General features: G+C 46.0%; 1 protein-coding gene across 23 annotated transcripts in view; it reads right to left on the bottom strand.

Annotated features, from left to right (window-relative positions):
* sox5 (SRY-box transcription factor 5) overlaps nt 1-23,572 on the bottom strand; it is a 259,914-nt gene that overhangs the window by 69,172 nt on the left and 167,170 nt on the right. For all 23 annotated transcript variants that reach the window (XM_080491527.1, XM_080491534.1, XM_080491539.1 and 20 more), the window contains 2 exons: nt 16,020-16,215; nt 6,270-6,492 (listed from right to left, as the gene is read on the bottom strand). In XM_080491527.1, coding sequence (XP_080347653.1) covers nt 6,270-6,492; nt 16,020-16,214 — 418 coding nt within the window. In that variant the 5' untranslated portion in view covers nt 16,215. The remainder of the gene's footprint in view (nt 1-6,269; nt 6,493-16,019; nt 16,216-23,572) is intronic.

Raw genomic sequence — 23,572 nt, 5'->3', positions numbered from 1 at the left:
CAGAGGGTGGAAATGACATAAAGACGTTCGCCCGCTCCCACGCTAGGGACGCGAACCTGCTGCCGCCGTGTGCACGCGCATGTGTGTGTGAGTGCACATGTGTCTTTGAAAATGTGTGTGTTTCCCTCAGGCGTCGGTGCTTGGAAATCAGAGATCATGTGATGACTTGCAAAGATTGCATGAGCCATTGTTGACGTGTATAGTGTGTGTGCATCTGTGTGTGTGTGTGTGTGTGTGTGTGTGTGTGTGTGTGTGTGTGTGTGTGTGTGTGTGTGTGTGTGTGTGTGTGTGTGTGTGTGTGTGTGTGTGTGTGTGTGTGTTGGCATAACCCCCCAGATAGCTGAGGAGAAGAAGGATTAAGCAAAGTGAGGAGAAGGAGGGGGTTGTGTGGACTGATGGACGGATGAACTAGAGACTCGCCTCGATCCCTCCACTTCTCCCGGCTCTTTTTTTCCCCCCTCCCTTTCATTCTCTCTCTTCTTCTTGGCAGAATGTATCCGCCCTTTCCATTGTCACCCATTGAAGTGTACGGAGGCGTGAGGGAGCTCCGGCCACTGTGTACTTGTGTGGCACAATGGCCTCGCCTAAGTGCTGTCCTATAAAATGCCTCAGTGCTCTCTAAAAGCAAGCCCTGGGTTCCCTCCATGCCTTGAAAATAGATGAAGTGCTGTGTGTGTGCATGCGTGAGCATGTGTCCGCGAGTGTGTGTTGTGTCACATCTGTCACTGAGTTGGCATTTTCCGTATGGAAACCGGCGCCTCGGAGCAGCGGCTACGATCGGCCGTAAAACACCATTTTGACTGACCTGAAGGTTGCCGGCCATGGCCATAAACTTGCTCGCAGTCTGTGCATGTGTCTGTGATCGTGCGTGCGCGAGTGTGTCCCTTGTTGCGCTGCACGTGTGTCCAAATCTAGGCTATAAAGTATAGTGTCAAGAGGTCTGACCCCGAAGCTGCACCTCGGCGCTGTGAAACAAGAACACTGACATTTGTTGACCCTGACATTGTGAACCAAGGACTCACAATCAAGCTCAGTGCAGAGTTATTGCTTGTGGTGTCATTCTCAGCAATAGCAATCATTTTGTGGAGATTTTCCTTTGGACTTTTGATTTAGTGTGCAAGAAACTGAATTAGCTCAATTAGGATATAACAGATGCTGGATGAATACAAATTTTTTTCTGGTGTTTATACGCAAAGCAAAGTTTGGACTCAGCTCGTGAAAAGTCAAATTTGGATTTATAAAAATATTTAAAGAATTTACATTATGTATTTTTAATTTTTTTTGTAGCAAGTAAGAAGAATGTAGAAAAAAAAAAGTGTCATTCCTTTAAAAACATTGCTGATTATTCTGAGCTGCAAATTCATGCAACAATCGATGAAGCAGCGCGGAACTGACATCCTGTCACAACAACAATGGCGGACCTGTTGAAACAATTGTGTTTCTGCCTCCTCAGATGTGGCACCAGCATCCCCAGAAGGGTCTCCAACTGTCCCACAGACATCTGGTGTTATGCCACGTTCTGCTGTGCTAAACCCTCGGCTCCTGCACGAGGCGGCAGAACACCCCGTCGGAGGAGAGCTGGTGCAAATCTATTCAAACCTCTGACTGAACATTTGTTGCAAATCCACATCGCTGCCGGTATGAGTAGTTCTGATGTGGAGGTTTTGAATTTGACTGGTTATTTTTCATCTTTGCCTTGTTGGACAAAGAGATTTGCAGCATCTGAAAACTTTAAAGCCGCTGTCAAACATGCATGGAAGACAGCGCATTAACATTCGCCTGGGTTTATCCGGTTAAAAACACGAACCAAAGGCACATTCAAACACGATGGTAGGCAAGAACCCTTTGTTTATCCCTGGTTACAGCTGAGGCTAAACTAAAAAGAAGAAAACATCAAATGTCCCAGCGGCCGCAGAGCCCCGGTGACGGGTAGCTGGAACTGGGTAGCAGAGGGTCAACAGAAGGGTCCAGCGATGGAGCTCAGCTGGCACTTAATGTGCGAGCCACTTACAGTCAAAGCTGCCATGTAGCGAGACGAAGAGAGGAGAGGAGACGGAGGGAGAAGAGGAGGAATGAGGCTGAGTGTCTGGTGAAAGTCCAGGGCAGGGGATGCACCACTCCAGGGGACAAGAGGAACATCTGTGCCCCATTTAGTGATGTTTCGCCTCTTTTTAATGCCTTTCATTTTTCCTCTTTATTGGTCGCTCTATCTATCTATCTATCTATTTATCTATCTATCTATCTATCTATCTATCTATCTATCTATCTATCTATCTATCTATCTATCTATCTATCTATCTATCTATCTATCTATCTATCTATCTATCTATCTATCTATCTATCTATCTATCTATCTATCTATCCATCCGTCCATCCGTCCTCAGGTCTCTTCCCACAGCTGTGATAACAGATTATCACTGGGCCTTGCTCTGTGGTTTAGAGGTCACAAGGGGTTAAATGGCTCCTCCAAGGGAACTGCCCAGGTGTGTGTGTGCGCACGCACAAGCGTCTGTTTGCCTGTGCAGGTGTGTGTGTGTGTGTGTGTGTGTGTGTGTAGGTGTGTGTGTGTGTGTGGTGCCGTCTCTCCTGGGTTTCAGTGCCGGCTCTCCTCTCGACCCCGCGCCTCCCGCGACGCCCTGCACTCTGCTCTCATTATTCCCACCTAATGACACACACACGCACTCCAGCACGAGCCGTTCGCCCGGCGGCCTCTTGCCTCAACCCCTGCACATGCCGGAAACAAGCCACGCCGGCGGTGTCATGGCATTCTTATCTCCTCCCTGTCGCTCCTGAAGAATTTATTAAAGACAGTAACTAATGCTGTGCGTGTATGTGTGTGTGTGGGTTCACATATATATGCACCGGTGTTTGTCTGAGAGTGAGTGTGTATCTCCCGGGTAGCAGGTGGCCGGCGGAGTGAGACAGGAGATGAATGGAGAGAGCAGGAGAGCGCTGGAGCACGGTTGGACCAGGCCATGGGGGACAGCAAGGCTAGTCATTTATTAGAGGCCAACACACACGCACGCACACAAATTCACACACATACACCTTAAACCAAATGCAATTCTACCTCTAACACGCGCGCACACAGTCTGTCACAAATACATATGCAAATACACATACACAAGCATACTTGCTCCCAGAGGCTTTAACGGCACGCACATACAAACACTGACCTAGTATACCACGCTCCATTCATCTAGTCTAAGTAGAAACAACAGTAGCCACAGAGACGAAACTAAATCTTTCAAACTTAAGGCGTACTCAGTGTGTGTGACCGCCTATGCGTGTGTGATGCCTCGCTCACGGCCTGCCTTCCAGAAGTCGCCCCCTCTTTCTCTTTCGAGATGTTTATCGTTTTCTGACCCATTTCGTGTCTTTGGCCCCTTGTTCGCATCCCTCCTGGTGTTAATGTTCCTCCACAATGCGTGTGTTGTGTGTGTGTGTGTGTGTGTGTGTGTGTGTGTGTGTGTGTGTGTGTGTGTGTATCATTGATCCAGCTGGAAGCAGCGCACAAGCTTGTGTGTGTAAGAGAGAGAGGGAGACAGAGAGAGCGTAATATTCCCGGCCTTTCATAATGATTAAAGCCTTCATTAAATTTTCATCCCAACCTGCTGTTTGCTGCTAATGGCCTTTGTGAGCCACACAGCCAAACAATAGCTAGCCGGGCACAGAAAAGGGATTTCTATCTCGCGTTCAATACTGCCCCCTCATCGTTCCCCCCCCCCCCCCCCCCCCCCCCCCCCCCCCCTCTCCATTTCCCTCTGCCTCTCTTCATCTTTTCTCAGCTTCCCTTTTCTTCTTATACTCTCTTTTCTTTCTTCCTTTCTCTTTGGCTTGGCCTGGGTTTGTGTGTGTGTGTGTATGTGTGTGTGTGTGTGTGTGTGTGTGTGTGTGTGTGTGTGTGTGTGTGTGTGTGTGTGTGTGTGTGTGTGTGTGTGTGTGTGTGTGTGTGTGTGTGTGTGTGTGTGCGCGCTGGGTCTGGAGGCGCTGGGGCCTTTTGTTCACTGCGTTTCATTTAAACGTAGGGCAGATAATGCTCCGGGTTGGTTTGGATGCTGCACCACTGTGGCACTGTGCTAATGGGGTCTGCGAAGACACTACTCTTTCTCTCCTTCACTTCACTTTCCTTTCCTTCACCTTCTGTATTCTCTCTCTCTCTCTCTCTCTCTCTCTCGCTCTCTCTGTCTCTCTCACTCGCTCACTCTGCACTAGCTGACTCATAAAGATCCATTATTGTTGCTTTTTTTCCTGTGCAGCCAGTTCATGGGGTCCAGTGAAGCAGCGAACAACCCAAAACACACCTCAATTACAGCTCAGTTCGACAAACAGCCCAGCTTTTTTTTTTTTTTTCCTTTCTTTTTTGGTAAAAATGTGCCACAACAGGCCTCTCTATCGACTGGAATAAAAACAAGCAGACGGTGAGAGCTGACCGGCAGCCTCGGCCGCTTTGAAAACCTCACAGAAAAGCCTGGAAAATAAGGTTAGCACATCGCAGCTTGAAATGAAAGACTGTTGATGTACTGGGGAGGGGGGGAAACACAAACGCAGACAACACACTTATAGTTAAAAGCAAACTCACAGTGCCTTGCACTGCTGGGCTGTTCTTTCACCTTTCTGGGCACGGTGTCGTTTGGGCTGCGTGTTCAGGTATGTTTGAATATGAGGCTTTGTGCGCAGCAGCCGAACACTTAGAAGCAACAGTTATCGTGTTGACGTGTTTCCAGGCGTTTTCATAAAGCGGCTGCTTTAGAAGATTTTCACAGGCCCGCTTGGTTGTGAGAAACTGAGACTTGACCTTCGACCAAAGTTGGATCAGGTCCCCTTAAGGGTACATCTAACCTTCGGTCGGTTGGCTAGGGTCTTGTTTTACTGTGAAAGGGAAGGTTTTGGCAGCAGTGAGCGCTGGCACCAATGGTGAAAGTTAGCAGGAAAGCTGTCGATGTAGCAGAAAATGTTCAGTGCAAGACACAGTGTTTAAGAAATGCATAATAATTAGGCGAAGAATAAGAGAAGAAAGGAGTTTCTTAATAATGAAAATGTGTTTTCAATATATTCTTTGGGTCTATTGAGGATCACAGTTTGGCTCGCTGGGGACTTTTAAAGGAATACCACATACAGTTTAGTCTGAGCCTAAAGGTATAGACTTATGAAGATCCATCCACACTTCTTTTTTTGAAGACGAGTGTTTATATTTGCTTACTTGCTCCTTTCAGGTATATGGTATATGTTATTTCAAATCTGAATGCTTTTCATCATTCAAATCAATGGTATCGTGTGAAACACTCTCCTCTGGCATTTGACTTTAATGTGAGACAGGCAAACATCACTCCAGTGGTTAATGGGTTAATCTGCCTGGCTCAGCTGTCCTGGAGCAAATCAGTAGATCCCAAGCAGTGCTGAACTTTTTTTTTTATATCAACATCACTGAGAAGCAGACAAAAGCTATTCCCACCGATAAAGCGAGTGTTATTTATACTATCCCATCTTCCCAAAGGAGATGGACACCTGTTGGTGATATCCGTGTCACATTATCACTATTACATGCATTTCATAGCGACTTAAGCCCCCATTTATCTGCCCAGTGGAAATTAACAGTAGCCAAGGGCTAATTTTATCTCTTTTCCTGACTCCCAACTGCTCGCCCAAGGCTGAATTTGAGAATGAAATGTGGGGGCTAATCGGGCTAAGCTATGTGGGCCATGGGCAACAGTCTGGTCTGGTTTCCTCAACATTGTGCGAGTTCGTCGTCTGCGGGCTCACGGTGCATTATCCAGAAGGTCTTAGAACAGGATGGAAAGGGGCGTTATTTCGCAGTGAGTATTCAGATAAATGGCGTTTAATTGCGAGCGTTCCTGGAAACATTTGTGCGGCTGTTAATAAAACCCAGTCGTGTTCCGCCTTCACGCGCACTCAAATACACGCTACATGCAAACGCACACGTCTCGTTTGTCAGGTTGTGATAAATATGTAATGCGCTGTGTCCAACAGGCCCAAGCAGCTGATGCTGTCTGTCTGTAATGCTGGAAAAAAAACAAAAAACAAATGCTCGCCTCTCATCCGAATGTGTGTGGGATCACAGCAGAGGGACAGACTGAGAGAGGAACGGAGAGAAAAAAAAAACAAAACAAAAAAAAACAGGCAGGAGGACAGAAGAGTGGTGAAAGGACGGCAGAGTGGAATAAGAAAAGCGGCACGGGGCCAGGGAGACGGGGAGAGGTTTGCAGATCACACATCTGGCTGCACAAGTGTCCCCTTTCATCACTGACCTTCTGGCTCGTTTTTGATCAGCTCCTCCATCTTGCGCTGCTTCAGTGTGTCCACGACGTCTGCCAGGCTGCCCTTGCGCCTCTCGGGGGTGCCCAGGGCGCCCGTGGTTGAGCCCCCGTCGCTGCAGGGCCGCCCCCCTCCTCCGCCTTCCTCTTTGCCTGGTGAGGTAGCATTGTGCTGAGGGTAAGGGCTCAGTGAGCTCCCCTTAGTGCCGTCCAGCTCCTGGAAAAGGGATAAAAGAGGTAGAAAGGGGGGGAAATAGATGAGTTTTGAAAAAAAAAAAATCACCTCAACAGAAAAGCATTGATAAACAAACTGCAAAAGAATATTTAGAGGAGAGTGAGAAGAATCTGGCAAAAGCCCCACTCATTATTTAAATCCTTTGTTCTTACTCTTGTCGCTTCATTCTCGCCATCTCTCCTTCTTATAGTCCAATGCAACAACTTTCATCCCCGGCCAGTTATCTCAAGTTAGGGCATACTTTCTCTTCTTTCTCTCTCGCATCCTCTGGAATCTGCATTCCACTGACTTGGAGGTACTTGACAGAACGCGCACATGAAACAACAGTAAAAGACTCCGCACACTCTTAAGTGTCACGCTAACTCTTCATTACAAAGCCTTCGATGGCTCCCTTTGAGTGACGTCCAACTCTACAGTGCCACATCCCAGGCCTAAAGTTTCAGAGCGGCTTTTACTTTTGTCTTAAGATTCATGACAATTAATGCTGAGGAGGCAACTCCATCAAACGCATAGAAATCATAAAAAAAAAATAATAAAAAAATCAGCCCTTTTCAGAACACAAAGCTCTGGAGCTATGTCAAGTCATTTCCATAAACTTGCGAAAAGACTAAAAGGGGTAAAAAAGAAAAATAAATTCATGACAGACAAAACAACAATCAGCATGACAGAAAAAAGATATATAACGTATACAGCCCTGTAAAGCTCCCTGCCAAGCTGTCATAACGAATAATTATCCTGCTGTCGGGTGTCTAAAGTGTACAGGCTGTAACATGTTCAGTTTAATGACCTTTAGAGTATTAAAAAAAAAAAAAAAAAGATAATTTATTGGAGAAATGTAAGATTTGCTGACATGGTAACATTCAAGTGGTTTTTGGGGGTGAATAGCGTCGTTCTTCACTCATCACAGTCTTTAGGTTCTGTTTGATTATTGTTACTTCACATGGATATATGAACAGGTGTAGAGTTTTGGCCAGAAACTGCACGCTATGTAAAACTCAAGTGGCTTTCATCATTCAAAGCCGAACGAAACTCCTATTTATTTAATACTGCGGCCCACATGTCCACTTCTCTCATCCCATCATCTAGTTTTTGTAATTTGACACCAGGCTCTTCATCTGACTGACCGTGTCACCTCATATGTTTTACTTACGCTACCTATTTAACATTGTAAAATTAACCCCGAGACACAAATTACGCCCCCAAAAATAATAAATCCTTGCAGTTGATTATTCAGCCGTTAAAAGAAATGAGAAAACCTGAAATGTAGCGACGGACTTCACGACATCCGCTGAAAGGTGAGCAACTTTTAGCATCTTGATCCTCAACCCAATAAAACCTGTGTTTGTTTCTTCAGCCGGCATTATGGACTTAATACGGGCTCAGCCCAATTAACAGTGACACTGAGAGGGAGAACGCCGTTACCTGCTGGAGGGAACGCACAGACATGATCTCTTTGCCACAAACGCGCCTGGTAACGAGCGCCCGTCCCGTATGTAATGCTCTAAACGGAAAGACCCGCACCGGCAAGTGCAGGCCGCTCCCGCTTGAACTCTCGCTCAGGTGCGCCGAGGCGCTCGCCGCCGCCACGTCGCTTAATTACAGAATGAAATGAGTCAGTCAGTCAATCAGCCCGAGCAGTCTGTCAGCTCAGCTCTTTGCAGACAGGAGGGTCAACGGTCCGCGGGGTTAATCTTTGGCTAATCTCACCACAGTATGGGGCATGCCACCTGGGACAGCGGCACACATGTACAGTAACTCTGTTTGTCTAAGTGTGGGTTAGTGTGAGACACGGGGGGGGGCGGAGGCAGAGAGACAGCAGTGCATTATAGCTATATTAATGACATTATGGAGCATTAAGGCGGAGATGGTTTTCTAATTATTAACTCGCAGGCTGCTGGTGGAAGTGGAATTTAAGACTGAGATCACAGTCCACAATGAGGTCATCCAGACACAGATCGCTACAGATAATATTCTTAATTTTTCTATAGGAGGAAGAAGAAAAAAAACAAGAAACTCCTCAAAACAAAGTCTCGTGTAATTCCTCTGTAATCTATTAGAAAAGATAAAGCCAGGCAGATGTTTTCAGTATTGATAAAGCTCTTCATTGTCAGTGGCCAAACACTGTGAGAGAGGTACAGCCGACCATTATCACTTGGCATTTTTGACACTTCACTGACTCTCTCTCGCTCCGGCTCGGCGCGTTTCCACACTCTGAATAAGTCAGCGCGCTCAATAATTCACTAATTCTCTCCTTGGCATTCTTGCACATGCATTGTAACAGAGGGACAGATTGTGACAGCACTGATAAGGCTGGAGCTGTTGTATGTATACGATGTGGAGACGAGGCTTCAGCCGGCCGCTGTCGAGACTGCTAAAAGTGTGGCTGAGGGCTCTGCTGGGCTGATCTGTGCTCGGAAAGCATCTTGTGATCTCAAAGCCCCTAAAAGACTTTTACTCTTCTCCTCAGCCACCTGACCAAGTGGCTGTTGTGCCTCTCTGTGTGTCGTTCTCGTTTCTTTCTTTTTTTTTCCTTCCTCCACCCTCTCCTGTTCTTCACATTAAGGGAATTCGAGACTTGAAATGAGTGGATCTGTGATTATGAGTTGCATCAGCACCGGCATGGCATGCAAATGTGACGAGATGGAGAGAGAGAGAGAAAGAGCAAAAATGAGTGTAAGCGTGTAAGTCAAAATAAAGAAAGAAGGAAAGAAAGTGCAACCCCCACCCCCCCACCCCGAAAAAAGAACAAGAAAGAGAGGGAAGCGATGTTATTAGAGGAAATGAGAGGGAGCGAGTTGACAGAGAGATAGAAAGAGCGAGTGCGAAGGAAAGCGGGCGTCTTGAAGGCAGCGGTCACACCTGTCACATCCCATTTATCTAATCCAGCGCCTACTTAAAACAGCCGCACTCTTTCTTTCGAGAAAGATGTCGCGCAAACAAAACAAACAGAACAAGAATACGGGAGGGAGATGGAGAGAGGTGGGGAGGCAAGGGGGGTGGGGGTTGGGGGGGTGGAGTTTGGTGATGGGGAGGGCGGGTGGCGAGGGGTTGTCGGATCCCTTTGCTCTGTCAAGAAAGCTGCCAGGGAGATGTCATCTTGCTGCGTCCAACAATGAAGGTCATTTCCCAATCAAAGGGAATTAGCGGGGAGCCGTGGCTGCTTCAAAGACCTGGTACATTAGGGCCTGTGACATTATTTATATGGAGTCAGACAGACAGCCCTTATCCCGAAGGCAACTTAACATGGCTTATGTTTCCTTCAAATCAACCTTCCATCCCGGCTTATAATCCACGCGCCTTGCTGGCGATCTGCAAAGTCCAACACAGATGGATCCAGAAATTTGAAAAAAAAAGACGAGACAGGGTCTTTGTCAAGCGTGGGTCTCACTCACCCAAACGTCTTCCTCTCCTCCCTGGGTATCACAGGTTGCAAAACTTTTCTCATCAACATGCATTTATTCATGAGTACAAACAGAAATCCTGGTTACTGTAAATGTTCATGCCCTCCTCTCATGTGTGTGAGCAGGGCCCTTTTTTTTTTTTTTTTTTTAGCCATTTCTGTGCCTATATGTGTGACACTGAGAGTGCACATAGCCTGTAGGTGTGCATGTGTGTGTGTGTGTGTGTGTGTGTGCGTGTAAATGTGTGAGTGTCTGCATATATGTATTTATATGCACTGGATGTGGCAGGCTGGCAGTGTGGGCGGTTCTGCCTTTAGTTTGCAGATGTCAATTCTCTTCCAAATGACTGGAACAAAGTAAAAATTGCGCCTCACTCTCTTTATCCTTTTACTGCCTCTGCAATGGAACCGAATTAAACAACTTTTGTCTTCTTAAGCTCATCTGTGAGGGGGGGTTGGTTTAAAAACACTTAACTCTTGCCAAATGCTATTTTTTTCCTACAGCCAGCACAGATGCCGCTGTTCATGTTCTCTCTCTCTCTCTCTCTCTCTCTCTCTCTCTCTCTCTTCTTTTTTTTTTTTTATTCCTCCGTGTTCTTCCCTTCCTCCTTCTCTGTTGCCCGACAGAAGAAAGTCTCTCACTCTACCTTCCTCTCTCCCTCTCTCCGTGCCATAGCCTGACATGTCTCGGGCTGTGCAAGGTGTATGTGTGAAAAACAATATTTGATGCTTGGCGCGTCGTCGTGGATCAAGGCATGGACAATGTGGCAGTAGGAAGAGCTGGAAACAGCTGCTCAACTAAAATACATACGGGCAAAAAACACATACACCACGGGAATGTCACTGATCGCTCCTGCAGGGTTGGTGAGACTCAGCTCCGCGCCAGAGCTGCCAATCTCCACGACACGCACTTAGCAGCACCGCCGATGCACTTGCCAAACGCACCCGTACACACACACACACACGGGCATGCGGCAAATCCCTTTACATGCCATGGCTAAACACAGACACTGTCAGTTTTGACTTGGGGGTCCCTCCGGCTGGGACAAGCATGGAAAGCACACCAACACACACATTACTATTTTGCGTGTGTTGAAACATATACGGCTGAACTATACAATTGACCCCTATTTTAGGCGGGGGGGGAAAAAAAAACAAACTTGAGAATTATTTAAGTGGGTTTTTTTTAAAACCCACCATTGAATTACTTGGCAAATTTGAATGTCCTGAATTGAATTGTGTGTTCAAGTTATTGTCCAGGAATTACACACTTGCCCTCTCCTTATCTAAAAACATGCAGCTGTATTTTCTGTATTTTAAATAGCAGTTTGGCTTAAATGTATGGCAGTGTATTTTACCACGACCCCTCACTGTTGACAGGCAAGCGTGTGTTGATTCATTAGTGCATCACTGGCATGAGAAATTAAGTGTGACCACTGTGTCTCAAGACTGCTCAATGACTGTGTTAAATCTGTCAAATTCACATGAACACACACACACACACACACACACACACACACACACACACACACACACACACACACACACACACACACACACACACTCACAATCACACATACAAATTGCAAAAAAAAAAAAAAAAAAAAAAAGGGAAGGAGACGGCTCTTGGAGGAGAAATGAATAAGAAATAATGCTTGATGAAATATCTTTATAGTTTTCTATCGTGTAAGCGCACATCTCGCCTGTTAATGAAATAATTAGCGTTTGTCCATTAACACGTTTATGAGAGAAGATGCTTGCCTCTGCCTGATGTGAAAACATTTTTTTGTAAGGTCCTGCAAACATAAACATTAAAGCATCTTAAAAGAAAAAAAAAAAAAATACAAAAAGAAAATACATATAGAAGAAAACCATTTCGAAGTGTCCCGTTTTTACATCCCTTTAGCTCGATCGGGTTTAGCTTCTGGTTTTAAATTCACGGGCGTTGATTGGTTGACCTCGCTGAACTGCTTCTAAAATCCTTCCAACGCGGCGCAAAAACTTCACATTCCAAATACTTTTTAAACTACATTCATTTGCGAGCCATTTATGGAGGCCACTATTCTTGTCCATGGACGGTGTGTGTGTGTGTGTGTGTGTGCGTGCGTGCGTGCGCGCAAACCCCCCCTTTTTTTTTCTTTTTTCAAAAAGTGAATAATCTGACACTTTTCAGGCTTTTAAAATATGCCTTCTTTTCTTTTTTTTCTTTTTTTTCCCCCCCCGCGTGTGCGGTGGTGCAGCTGCAGCGAGCAGGTAAAGTGAGGCGTCCGAGCCAAAGCTGAACAGGCAGGCGAGGCAGGCGGAATGAAGAGGTCAGTGTGTGGCTGAGTGCGTCTCCGCCACCGTGTTAATTTACTATGACAAGATAAAGCTGTAATCTTGCCCCCCCTCCCTTCTCCTCTCGCCGTCCCCTGCTGCCTCACTTCCAAGTCAACCAGTCGCCGACAAGCCATTTACTTCCCCCCCCTATCACTTTACAACAACTGCCCCGAGAGAGAGAGAGGGAGAGCCCCACTGACGACACTCCCACCTTGTTGTAAATGTTCCCCTCCCTCCCTGCTTCCCTTTTGCTCCCCATCCACACATCCTCACTGACAGTGTGACAGTGAAGGGATTGGCACTGTTAACCCCCCCCCCTCCCCTCCGGTAAGAAATAAATAAATAAATTATACACGTCTTACAACACGACAAGCGGGCAGATAAGTCCCCAGACACACATATACATAAATCCACACCAGCTATTATAATAATACGCACATCGCTCTAACAACACATGTATCTTACCCACACACACACACACACACACACACACACACACACACACACACACACACACACACACACACACACACACACACACACACACACACACACACACACACACACACTGTCTCACTTCCTGTGTCCAGAGGCAGGCAAGCAGGTGGTTTGACAATTTAAGGACAGTGATCACACAGATTGAGCACAAACTTGTGTTTGTAATGTTTTTTTGTTTTTTTGTTGTTTGTTTTTTGAACCGTTTGTATAGTCTACAACTGAAGTAATCTAATCACTGTCCTCAAAGATAAAAACACACAGGGTGCATAAAGTGGGTGTATGTGCGTCTCCGCATGCCGGGCTGCATGTGACTGTGCGTTCCCTCCCCGGTCCCAGGACTTTGGTTTTACAGCTGGCACCTGCCACACACGCAGGGTCCACCGTGGGAGGGGCCTCGGGGCTAATCACTCGGCTAATTACAGAATTAGCTCTCCATTACGGCTCTTAAGCACTGTTTCATTGTTTTACAGCATGCGGGCGTTTATTGTCAGCACTGGGGGGGAAAGGTCGACGGTTGTTATCGCAATCCACTGTGACAAGGTGTGTGTCAAGGTGAGGGCCCGGGACAGGGGAACATGACGTAGTGTGTATCAGGGACGTGTAGCCGATCACAGGCTGGAGAGGGAACACGAGAGACAAGCTAAGATGTCAATCCTCGTCTCTTCCGGGGTGAATGATCAAGGTTTTGTTTTCAAAATTAGTAACGACCTGCAACATGTATTACCCTATACAGTCACGTAATCACACTTGTGTAGCGAACGTGCACTGTAAATCACACCACATGTGTAGAATGTGTAAATGAGCCACATGCAGGAAAACAGAGTTGTCTAAAAAAGGCACATATATCTGCGTGCTCTCACACACATGTCAACTAACAGACGTCTGCAGCAAGTCCATATACAGCACTGGCCTATACCAATATTTAACGTAAATCACGGAGAAGATGCAATTCCACTGTACAAACACACACACACACAAACACACACACACACACACACTCAAACACAAGCGGCACTTACAATCACAGAGCCATACATTCAGCACCACCACACAATGTCACACTTCATCCTCAAGAAAATGACTCACTCCAATGGCTCACATTTTGCAGTCACGCAACCGTGCATCAAATGGGCTCAAGGCAACGGCTGGTGGCGCACACATAAAAGCAAAAACACGTGTGCACCCAAACAGTAGCCTTGAACTCCCTTTTTTTCCCCATTTAAAAATAAAAAAAGGAAGAAGAAGAAGAAGAACCAGGCTCCCAGCGCCAAACTGCTTTTCACTCGAAGCGAAAGTCAATTTGTGCCCTTTTAGGATTCTGTCTCTTTTCATGTTTGTTGTCAATCTCCAGACAAACATCCCCGTACTTTGTCTTCTCATTGTCGAGATATGTGCAGCATTTTTATATTTGGTCACCTTAAGTCGAGTAAACAACATGCCAAAGTCAAAGGGGAGTTTGAGAACCAGACTGTATATGGCTTCGCTTTATTCAGCGGATCAAAAAAAAAAGAAAGAAAAAGACAAAAAAAAACAATCCAGAAAAGCAAAGGTGTTCAAAGTATTTTATACGCTTTCATCCAAAAAATGCATTATGTACGCATGACGAACACACAAGGTCAAGAAAGTAAATTTCTCGTGAATAAATTCACAAAATGAAATATCTTTTTAATTTTTATTTTCTATTTTCTATTTCCCAGCAAAGGTTGTGAGTTACTGTCACACAGGTGCTACCCACTTCTCCAGCTCCTTTAGAAAGGCCGTATTAAAGACAGATTAGGATACGTTCCCCTACAGCCTGCAGCCCTATTGTAACGCTGGAGGTCAGGATTACCGTGAACATAATCTCATCTGGGGTCCGAGCCCTGGGGGTCACTTTCCACCCTGATCCTCTCAAACACACACACACACACACACACACACACACACACACACACACACACACACACACACACACACACACACACACACACACACGGGCAGAAAGCCAGAAAGGATCGAGAGATGAGGCCCAAGCCAATGGAATCTACAGTGTCAAGATGGAACTCACTTCTCTCACTTAATTTCCTTTCCATAAGTGCCTTTCTTTTATAGGAACACCATTAAAATCTGGTAGTTTCCTTGTAGTTCTTTGTCAAAATTTCTATATTAATATTTATCGTGTTTTATTGATAAGGGAAAAACCAATGAAGGAGGAAAGTCCTCCTAACTTTCATAAAAAAATACACATGTATTTTCACTTCTCAAGACTAAACTAGACTCAAATTCCCAACATGCTTTGTGCACATAATCTGTGTCTGAGCATTGAAGAATTTGCCCTCGCTGGGTTGGTTTCTGTCATCTTTTGTTTGTAATGTACTCAGGCTGTGATTTGTGATTAAAGCAGCGGGTGGGTTGTTTTTGACGCCGACGACTACTTCCATTTATTCAGTGAAACTTAATGTAACAAATGCCATGATGTAATTCAGACAAAACAAAATGCAACACCATAATAGACGTTCCAGGCGCATTGGTTGCAGAGACTTACTTTAAGCAAAAGCCTCAGCCTAGCACCCGTCAACAGACGTGAAAATACCAAAAAAAAAAAAAAAAACTGAAATTTTACCATGAATTACAATTATGAGTGAGGCAACCAGTGCACAGCATGAGTGTAGGTTTAGCGTTAATTGCGTGACTTTCCCTCACGATATCTGGTTTGCTCGTGCATTTATTTCCCCCGAGGTAAAAACAATACAGGAGAGGAGGGATACGTAGACCAGACGGGATTATATCCGTCAAATCCCATTAATTATATGTATAAAAGTTGCAATACTTTGACACTCTGTCAATGTAAATGATGATCATTGAGAAAGTTCTGAATCAATTTCTTCCCCTTTTCTTACCAAACTCGCGGCCATTTTCTTGACATCATAATTAAGTGCAGGTTAATATTGAGACTGCAGGTGGCTAACAGACGTGTACTATGTCAGTCTGCACATTCGAGTTTGAGTTATGACTTCAGGAAGAAGGAATGGGCACTGACAATCTAACAATCTTAACTTTAATCTTTTAATTGATTGTCATTGAAAAAACTATTGGATAACTTCAGATGGAAAGATTTGTTGTGAAAACCCGATGCATTATTCCACACGAGGTTCAACGTTGCCTTAACTATCCCCAAAACGTTGGACCCAGTGCTACGATGCAACCTGGAATCAGCCCTCAACGTCACTGTCGCCCATGGGTGAGCGGCTTTTGCCCTGTGAAGCAAACCAGCCTCGCCCCAAAACACGAAAACCCGCCAGCATGTCCTTACCGTGTTGGGGGGGCTGTCCAAGTTGCGGTTGGGGGGCGAGCGAGGGGACACCTTGCCACAGTAGGAGGACAGGGGGAGGTGGATGACACCGCCCAGTCCCTCACTCTCCTCATCCTCCATTCGCTGTCTGCTGGTTGCCATGGTTACCTCTCCATCTGTCCCCCCATATGGAGAGGCTGGTCGCTTGGAAGACATCCTGGAAAAAAAAATAGGAGATAGAAAGACAAGAGAGACAAGGGAGAGAAAAAAAAACAGAGGAAGAGTGAGCAATAGTTAAAAGATGATATAATAGGTTGACAACTGGGGATGTATGATGGGTGACGTGTAAACGATTCCCGTGAATCCCTAGATGGTATGATCACATATAATCCCATTTTCTGTGTAATGTACATAATGGCATAATATAAATATGGAAGTCACTCCATTCGTCAAATTCCAATCATCCCAGTCGACCGATCAAACTGCACCAACTCTGTTACTCTCTGGTTAAGTTTCTTGTTTTGTCGCTCGTGCAAACGGCCGAGCTCCCTGAGTGCATCTCCTCACAATCTACCCTCCAGTTGGTCCGTGAGCGCCCCGCTTCTTGGCAGACCTTCAAACACACTCTCAGGTCTTACAGTATGTTTACCGTGGGGCCCATTCAACGTTCACGTCTCCAAAAGACGGAGGCCATTACTGCAAATGGAGCCCGCTTGCTCTGGTATTGTGGAGGAAATGACCATGTCTTGACAATGGGCTTTCAGAAAGAAACACAGATTGGGAAGGGGGGGTGGGGGGTGGGGGTGGGGGGTGGAGACAGCGAGTGAGAGCAGTGCGTACGGTGACAATAATATGTGTTTATGAAAACCTTTGGACAATGCAGGGAACTGGAGGAAAATAGCTGGCAGCCTGACAGCCCCGCTGTTTGCATTTGTTACTGTGGCTTTGTTCCCTTGAAAAGAAGGAAAGGATATAAAGCCACATCTATTAGGTGAACTCTGTCTCTCACAAGGTAAATTTGCCTCCCCGTACTTCAGCTGAATAGGGATGCGGTGACTATGCGGCAATAATAGAATTTAATGTAGTTCTCAGCATCGCCTGAGTGCTTTCAGATGCACTTGTCAGCCTTGAAGCCACTGCGACTATGACCCTGGGTAATAGGCTGCTAACGCTCAGTCGCGCAGAGGCAACACATGACAGGGATGGAGAGATGGAGGTGTGGATGGAGGGATGGAGGGACTGTGAAAACTTTAGAGGAGGGGTGGGGGGGTGTTTGTGACAGAAAGCAGTGAGGGGGAAAAAAGCAACAGGCATCTGACTCCTAAACTCTCCAAATGCTCTCTTCTCATTGATTCACCCGGCTCACTTTTGACTCTGGCGCAACATTTTCTATTTCAGCAGGACCTGTATGACCACGTACTTATCCCAACTGTGCCTGTCTCAGATTTGCTCCTTCTTCCTCCTCAGCCTCGAATCCTCCCCCCTCTCTCACCCTGCTTGTCTCCGGTAAACTGATTACACTCTTGACTCTATTGGATTTTCTCTGGACTGTACATCTGGCATTGTTCCTGGGAGCAGCCCTGCCACTAATTCATTGCTTATTTACCTTATGACAGTGGAAAGGCAAACAATATTGAGTGGAGCTCACTGGAGGCGATGAGGGGAGCAAAGCGCTAAAGGAACGCAACGTGCAGCTTTATCACATCCAGGGACGGTTACGCTCGGAAATCGAATAAAGTCCGCTGAAGTGATACTGTGAAAAACACTGACTCTCTGCCATGGTGGGGTAATTTGATTACCTGTAATTGTTTTTTGGGGAACTACTTAGGAGAAATGTCGATGATTGCACAGATCATATAATAATTTAAGGTAATTTACAAATTGTTCTCATGGTATACGTCTTTTTTTTTATTTCCAATAAAATGTATGAATTTGTTTTTCTAACATTTGCTTTTGAGTGCCAATAAGTTTTCAGTATTTAAAAAAAAAGTCCATCCACTTCTAAAGGCCTTATAACGTCACTCTTTGAGCTTTTCCATTGCATCCTAACCTATTCTAGCTCATCATGGCTTATTTTCTTCATATCAGTGCCAAGACATCACCGCGACTACAGGTACCATTTATACAAACTCCAGTTAATTAAGTAAAAATTTGCACTACATTGTACACATTGTAATTAATAAATCCAAGAGAATAACTTTTTCGAACACAATAATCAAGGTTATTAATTGTACCTTCTTGTTATAGGAAGGCTGGGATTGGAGCAACACTTTCATGAAGGAGACATTTGTACAGCAAGTGAATACAACAAAAGCATAGTCAAACAACTCTGGATACCTCTGGATGTCTCTCTATATTGGGTGCTCAGTGTTACGCAGCATTATCAGGCCATAAATAGTGACTAATGATATTGGATTTTAGAGACAAAAGGCCACACAGATAAAACACTCCTGTCATTAAATACAGTTGATATCATATTGAAAATGAAAACATTTATGATCTGTATGCTAGAATGGTTGAAGACACTGCTGGGTGTGTGCGGACTAGTGTGTGTGTGTGTGTGTTGTTTCACACACCATCCAATGCAAGCGGCAGGCCCAGCTGTACAAACTACAGAGCTTTTGAGCCATGCAGTGCGCACACACACACACACACACACACACACACACACACACACACACACACACACACACACACACACACACACACACACACACACACACACACACACACACACACGTGTGCATACATAGAACAGAGGCCTGAACACTGCAGGTCTGTCTTCATCACTGCCTGTTTACTTTACCTCCTTTCACTCCCTCGTACTAAAGGCCTTTTGTTTCAGACCTATACACACCTCCCCTTGTATCCTGTGTACACCTCTGCCCAGCCATAACGCTACACACACACACACACACACACACACACACACACACACACACACACACACGCACACACAGCTCATATCGCCAACACTTTGCTGTAAACTGGAAAGCTTTGCTGGTCATTTGAATTCCTCTATTTTCTTTTTGAACAATTTTATTATCCATCATTTCACCACAGTAGCCACGCTGCGATATCTTCCTTGACTGCCAATCCACAGACAGAAGCGGTTACTCATTAACACAGAAAACAACACAGGTGTCCAAAAACTCTGTGGGCAGTGAGAGGACTTCACTCTCTTGGAGGAAGAAAAAAAAAAAATGGCAATGGCAAATATTTGATGCCATCATTTGTTTTGCAGTGCTTGTCCCCTTACTCCTTTTCCACCCATTTGCCCACCCACCAGCCCCCTTCCAAAACTCTCGCTACCCACTTCCTCAGAGGTGGTTGTCTATGAATGAGGGAGAGACTGTTCACAGCTCCTCTCCGGCTATAAACCCCCTCCCCACCCCCTCACCCTCCTTTTGCTCGCCTTTGAAGTGGAATTACTATACAATTGGTCACAGCGGGTGTGCAGGTTACGCAGGCTACTTCATTTAAAGTTTGGCACTTTGGCTGTCATGTTGGTGGAGTCCCAGAGGAAGCTGTCTGAATAGTGTGGAGAGATTGAGGATTTAAAAAAAAAGATGAGGTTTTAATAAGTCGATAAACTGGCAGGGGCATCCAGGTCTTAATTAAGATAATGTGAACCTATTTTTGCCCTTTGTAGATAAAAAATAAAATAAAATAAGGTTGTTTTTTTTGTCAAGCAGGCATCATAACATATCAACAACAATATTGCAGGACTTTAGTGTACATTAGATTTCTAAATTAAATGAAAAAGTAGACGAGTAGAAATTGCTTGCCCCCTTCAGAATCTTTCCTTTTGCAGGAAACCCACACACATACACGCAAACACACAAACACGCACACACGGTGAGAGTGCTAAGCTGAGATTAGAGCGCCACTTCCCCTTGGCTTTTTGATGATTAGTGGCTCCTCAACTAAGTCCCTCTCATATCACATATGTCCACTGCCGCTAAGTCACTAATCGGACAGCGGCGGACGTCCATTAACGGGCCGAATAATCGCCATCAGAGGTGGTTAACTGTCTCCTGGCCGCCGCCCGCTGTAATCAACGCGTCCATTTGATGTTGGCACGTCAGCAGCGGCGAGATTACGCCAGCAAGTGTGTTTAAATACGGGCAGCAGGCTTATGGGCATGTGAACGATGGTTGCACTCGCATGCAAAATGCTCCTAGAAACACTTTTCCAATGAATTACGCAAAACTGGGACAAAGCTTCAATGAAGAGGGAGGATAAGACAAAGCAGCCATCACAGAAATGTCACAGACTATCACATGCACACACACACACAAACACACACACACACACACACAGACACAGGCTCGGCTCTTTCGCTCTGTGTGTCTGGCTGCTAACATAATCATGGTGCTAACTGCTCTTGTTAACTCCTCTACTCAGAACAAGCTTTCAGGGAGCGTGGGAGCCTCCTCTGGAGAATTCCACAATAAAGTGTGTGCGTTTGCGTGCGCGCGCTTCTGTGCTCGCACGCACGTCTCTGTCTGTGTGCGCTCGCGTTAGAAATTACAGTCCCATTATTTCAGCTGCACACAAACGGGACGTGTAGTCACTCGAATCCAATGTCTACAATAAAAATAAGCGCGGAGGTTAATTCCAAAGTGCTGTCAGGAGTCAAAGTGACATTTGTGTGTGTGTACACGAGTATGTGTGTGTGTGTGTGTGTGTGCGCGGATGCTTTTTTTTTCCTTTCTTTTTTTTCTTTCCTTTAGCCACCTGAACAGAGCTCGGAGCCGCCTGCCTGTCACTCAGGTGCGGGTCTATTTGTGAGGAAAAGTGAGCTATCTTTGAAATTGTTCTCTGAGGGAATGGAAGGGCATATCAAAATAGTTGAGCGGAATGTGCCTTTTAGATAAGGCGCCCAGGGCGTTTTGCCTCCGAGGAGCCGACCGCAACATTTACATCCGTATGACACCTCAGGCAGGAATTTAAACAAATGTTTCCCTCGAGTCGCGCTATCACTTGCTTTATTGCCATGCTTTTTTTTTTTTCTTTTTCCCCCCCGCCTTCATCTTTCTCTCCTCGCTGCGTCTCCTCGTCTCCACTTTCAAAACAATTTCTTTCTGCCTCCGTCCCTCCGTCACACTCTCTTGAACTTATTTCACCGCCGCCTGTCGTCCTGCTCTTTCTCCCTACCTCTGCTGGTGTTGTCTTACTCACTGTTCCCTCTTTACACAATCAGCTGTTTGTAAGAATGTCGCTCCATCCCTCCCCTTGCTCTCGCTCTCTCTCTCTCTCTCCCTCCTTCTCTCCCCTCTTCTCTGAGCGGACTCTTAAGGATATTGCCTAATACCTATTTATAGGCTGTCCTTTTGAACAGTGGGAAGTGCGGGGCAGCAACAGAGGAAAAGCTTGGATGGTGGTATCGAGATAAGAGGTCAGGGATATTCTCTTTTCCCCCCAATGTGCCTTTGTTATGGTTGAACATTTCTGAAAGCAGCTGATTGATATGAGGGCAGAGAAATGTAAATTCTTCCCACCCTTGTCAAGACTTTGATAAACTTGAAAAGTTTGGGAAAAAAATCCAAAACAAATGTCTGTATGGAAAATGCCAATTTAGCACATGATGCAGGATTCGGTTAAGTTTTTTGTTTTTTTTAAGAATTTGACCACATTGGGTCTTTCTGTGGAAGCTGTGTGTAACAAGGAGAAACTGTGAACACAGCTCCTGCCTGTATATGCTCACACACTCTTACACATGCAGACACACCCTTACCCACACATACACACATACACACACACACACACACACACACACACACACACACACACACACACAAAGGCGCAGACACACACACTCGGCCTCGCAAACACAAAGCATCCTCTGTGAGGTGCCCTAAATCGGCGGCGGGCAGCCCAAACCGTGCTTCCTGTCCAGCCTAACCACAAAAGGCAATAACACACAACCTAATGTCACCACTGTTAATCACACACACGCAGGAGAAAAAGTCATGTGTTTAGTATGTGTGGAGGGAAAGAGCAAAAAAAAAAGAAGAAGGGGGAGTAGCAAAGGACAAGGGCTAACTCATGTGGCCTCTGGGACTACCTCTCTCTCTCTCTCTCTCTCTCTGTTGTATTATAGTCTGACTCTAGTCTGTCCATCCACCCAAAGCTTTAGTCACCAGCGAGGCATCGCTTCACATACTTTCCTTGTCATGTTTCAGCTCTTTTCATTCCCCCTCTTTAAGGCCATATTTATGTCTTTAGACTGAGTCACCGGACGACGGGATCCGCACTGGCACCGAGAGTATGGAGGAAAAAGAAATTGCAGGGAAAGGAATGAGGAAAAGAGAAGAGTGAGAAGAAAGTTTCTGGTGCAATATTATCTACCCATCTATCTATGCAAAGTCAACGTGTGGGAAAATCTCAAGTGTCGCTATAGAAAAAAAGGCAGAAAGTTGGGGGGTCGGGGGGGGGGGGGGGGGGGGTTGTGAAAAGATACAGACGGAGAGAGGAAAAGTGCATCCGGTGGACGCCGGCCCTGATCCCCTGGTGTTTTGCGAGAAGGAGACGCTGCATAATGTTTATTGAGCGAGGGACAGTGTTTTTCCATTGTTGTGCCAGGCCCACTATTTGTGCTGCATTTGTTAAGCAATCCATAAAGGAGTCACAACATTTGTCTCAATGTCAGCGACTTGGCTTGCCCCTGCAAACCAGGCACAGAGACACACACAGAGACACACACAGAGACACACACAGACACACACACAGAGACACACACAGAGACACACACAGACAGACAGACAAATGCAAGCTCATTCTCTCACATAAATGACAACACACACTCACACAGGAGTCCCAGCTGGCCCCTTTCTTTCATACCCGCACTTTGAAACTCTCCCACCTCAGCCCAAATGGTCTCCTCTTTTCCGTCCTCTGACCTCCTCCCTCACTCTATCTCTCTCCCTCCTCGACTACCTGGAGACACAGAGGTTTCATTGTAATGCCCAGGCGGGGAGATCCCAGCTCTCTGACACTGTCCCCCATTGTCGATTGGAGGGACGGCAAGCGAAAGAGCGGGAGTGAGAGGGAGGCAGAGTGGGATTAGTGTAAGACAAGCTGCCTGGATTGACGGATGGCTAAAGAAAAGAAAGACGAGGACAGACACAGATGCTTGAATGAGCGAGGGACGAGGGGCATACAGTATATGCAGGCAAGCTGCCGGACCTCTCCTTGCCCCGTTGACAATGGAATACCTCCACCTGACCTTTGACCGTCACCTGCGACCTCATAGCACATGACCCACGTCTAGTTGGCCTAAAGGGACACCTCTACTTGTGCCCCCCCTTCAGTTTCTCCAACTTCTCACCAGCACTTCTTGTCACTCTCACCTTCTTTCATCCCCTCCTCTTACCTTATCCTCCCCCCACCCATAAACAACAACAAGAGCAAATGCAGCGCAATGTTACCCCCAACTCTGTTCTGCTCCTATTGGCCATCGAAGGAGGGTCAGCTGATCATGGCGGGGTGGGAGGTCGTGTCGAGTTGCGGAAGGGTGAAAAGAGTGGGGGGTTTCAGTGGGAGTGTGCTGAGAAAAGGGGAGGAAGTAA

This window comes from Lipophrys pholis (assembly GCF_963383615.2).
Source record: "Lipophrys pholis genome assembly, chromosome: 22".
Lineage (NCBI taxonomy): Eukaryota > Metazoa > Chordata > Actinopteri > Blenniiformes > Blenniidae > Lipophrys > Lipophrys pholis.
The sequence above is the reverse complement of the archived record's forward strand: the minus strand, read 5'-3'. Positions and strand labels throughout refer to the sequence as shown.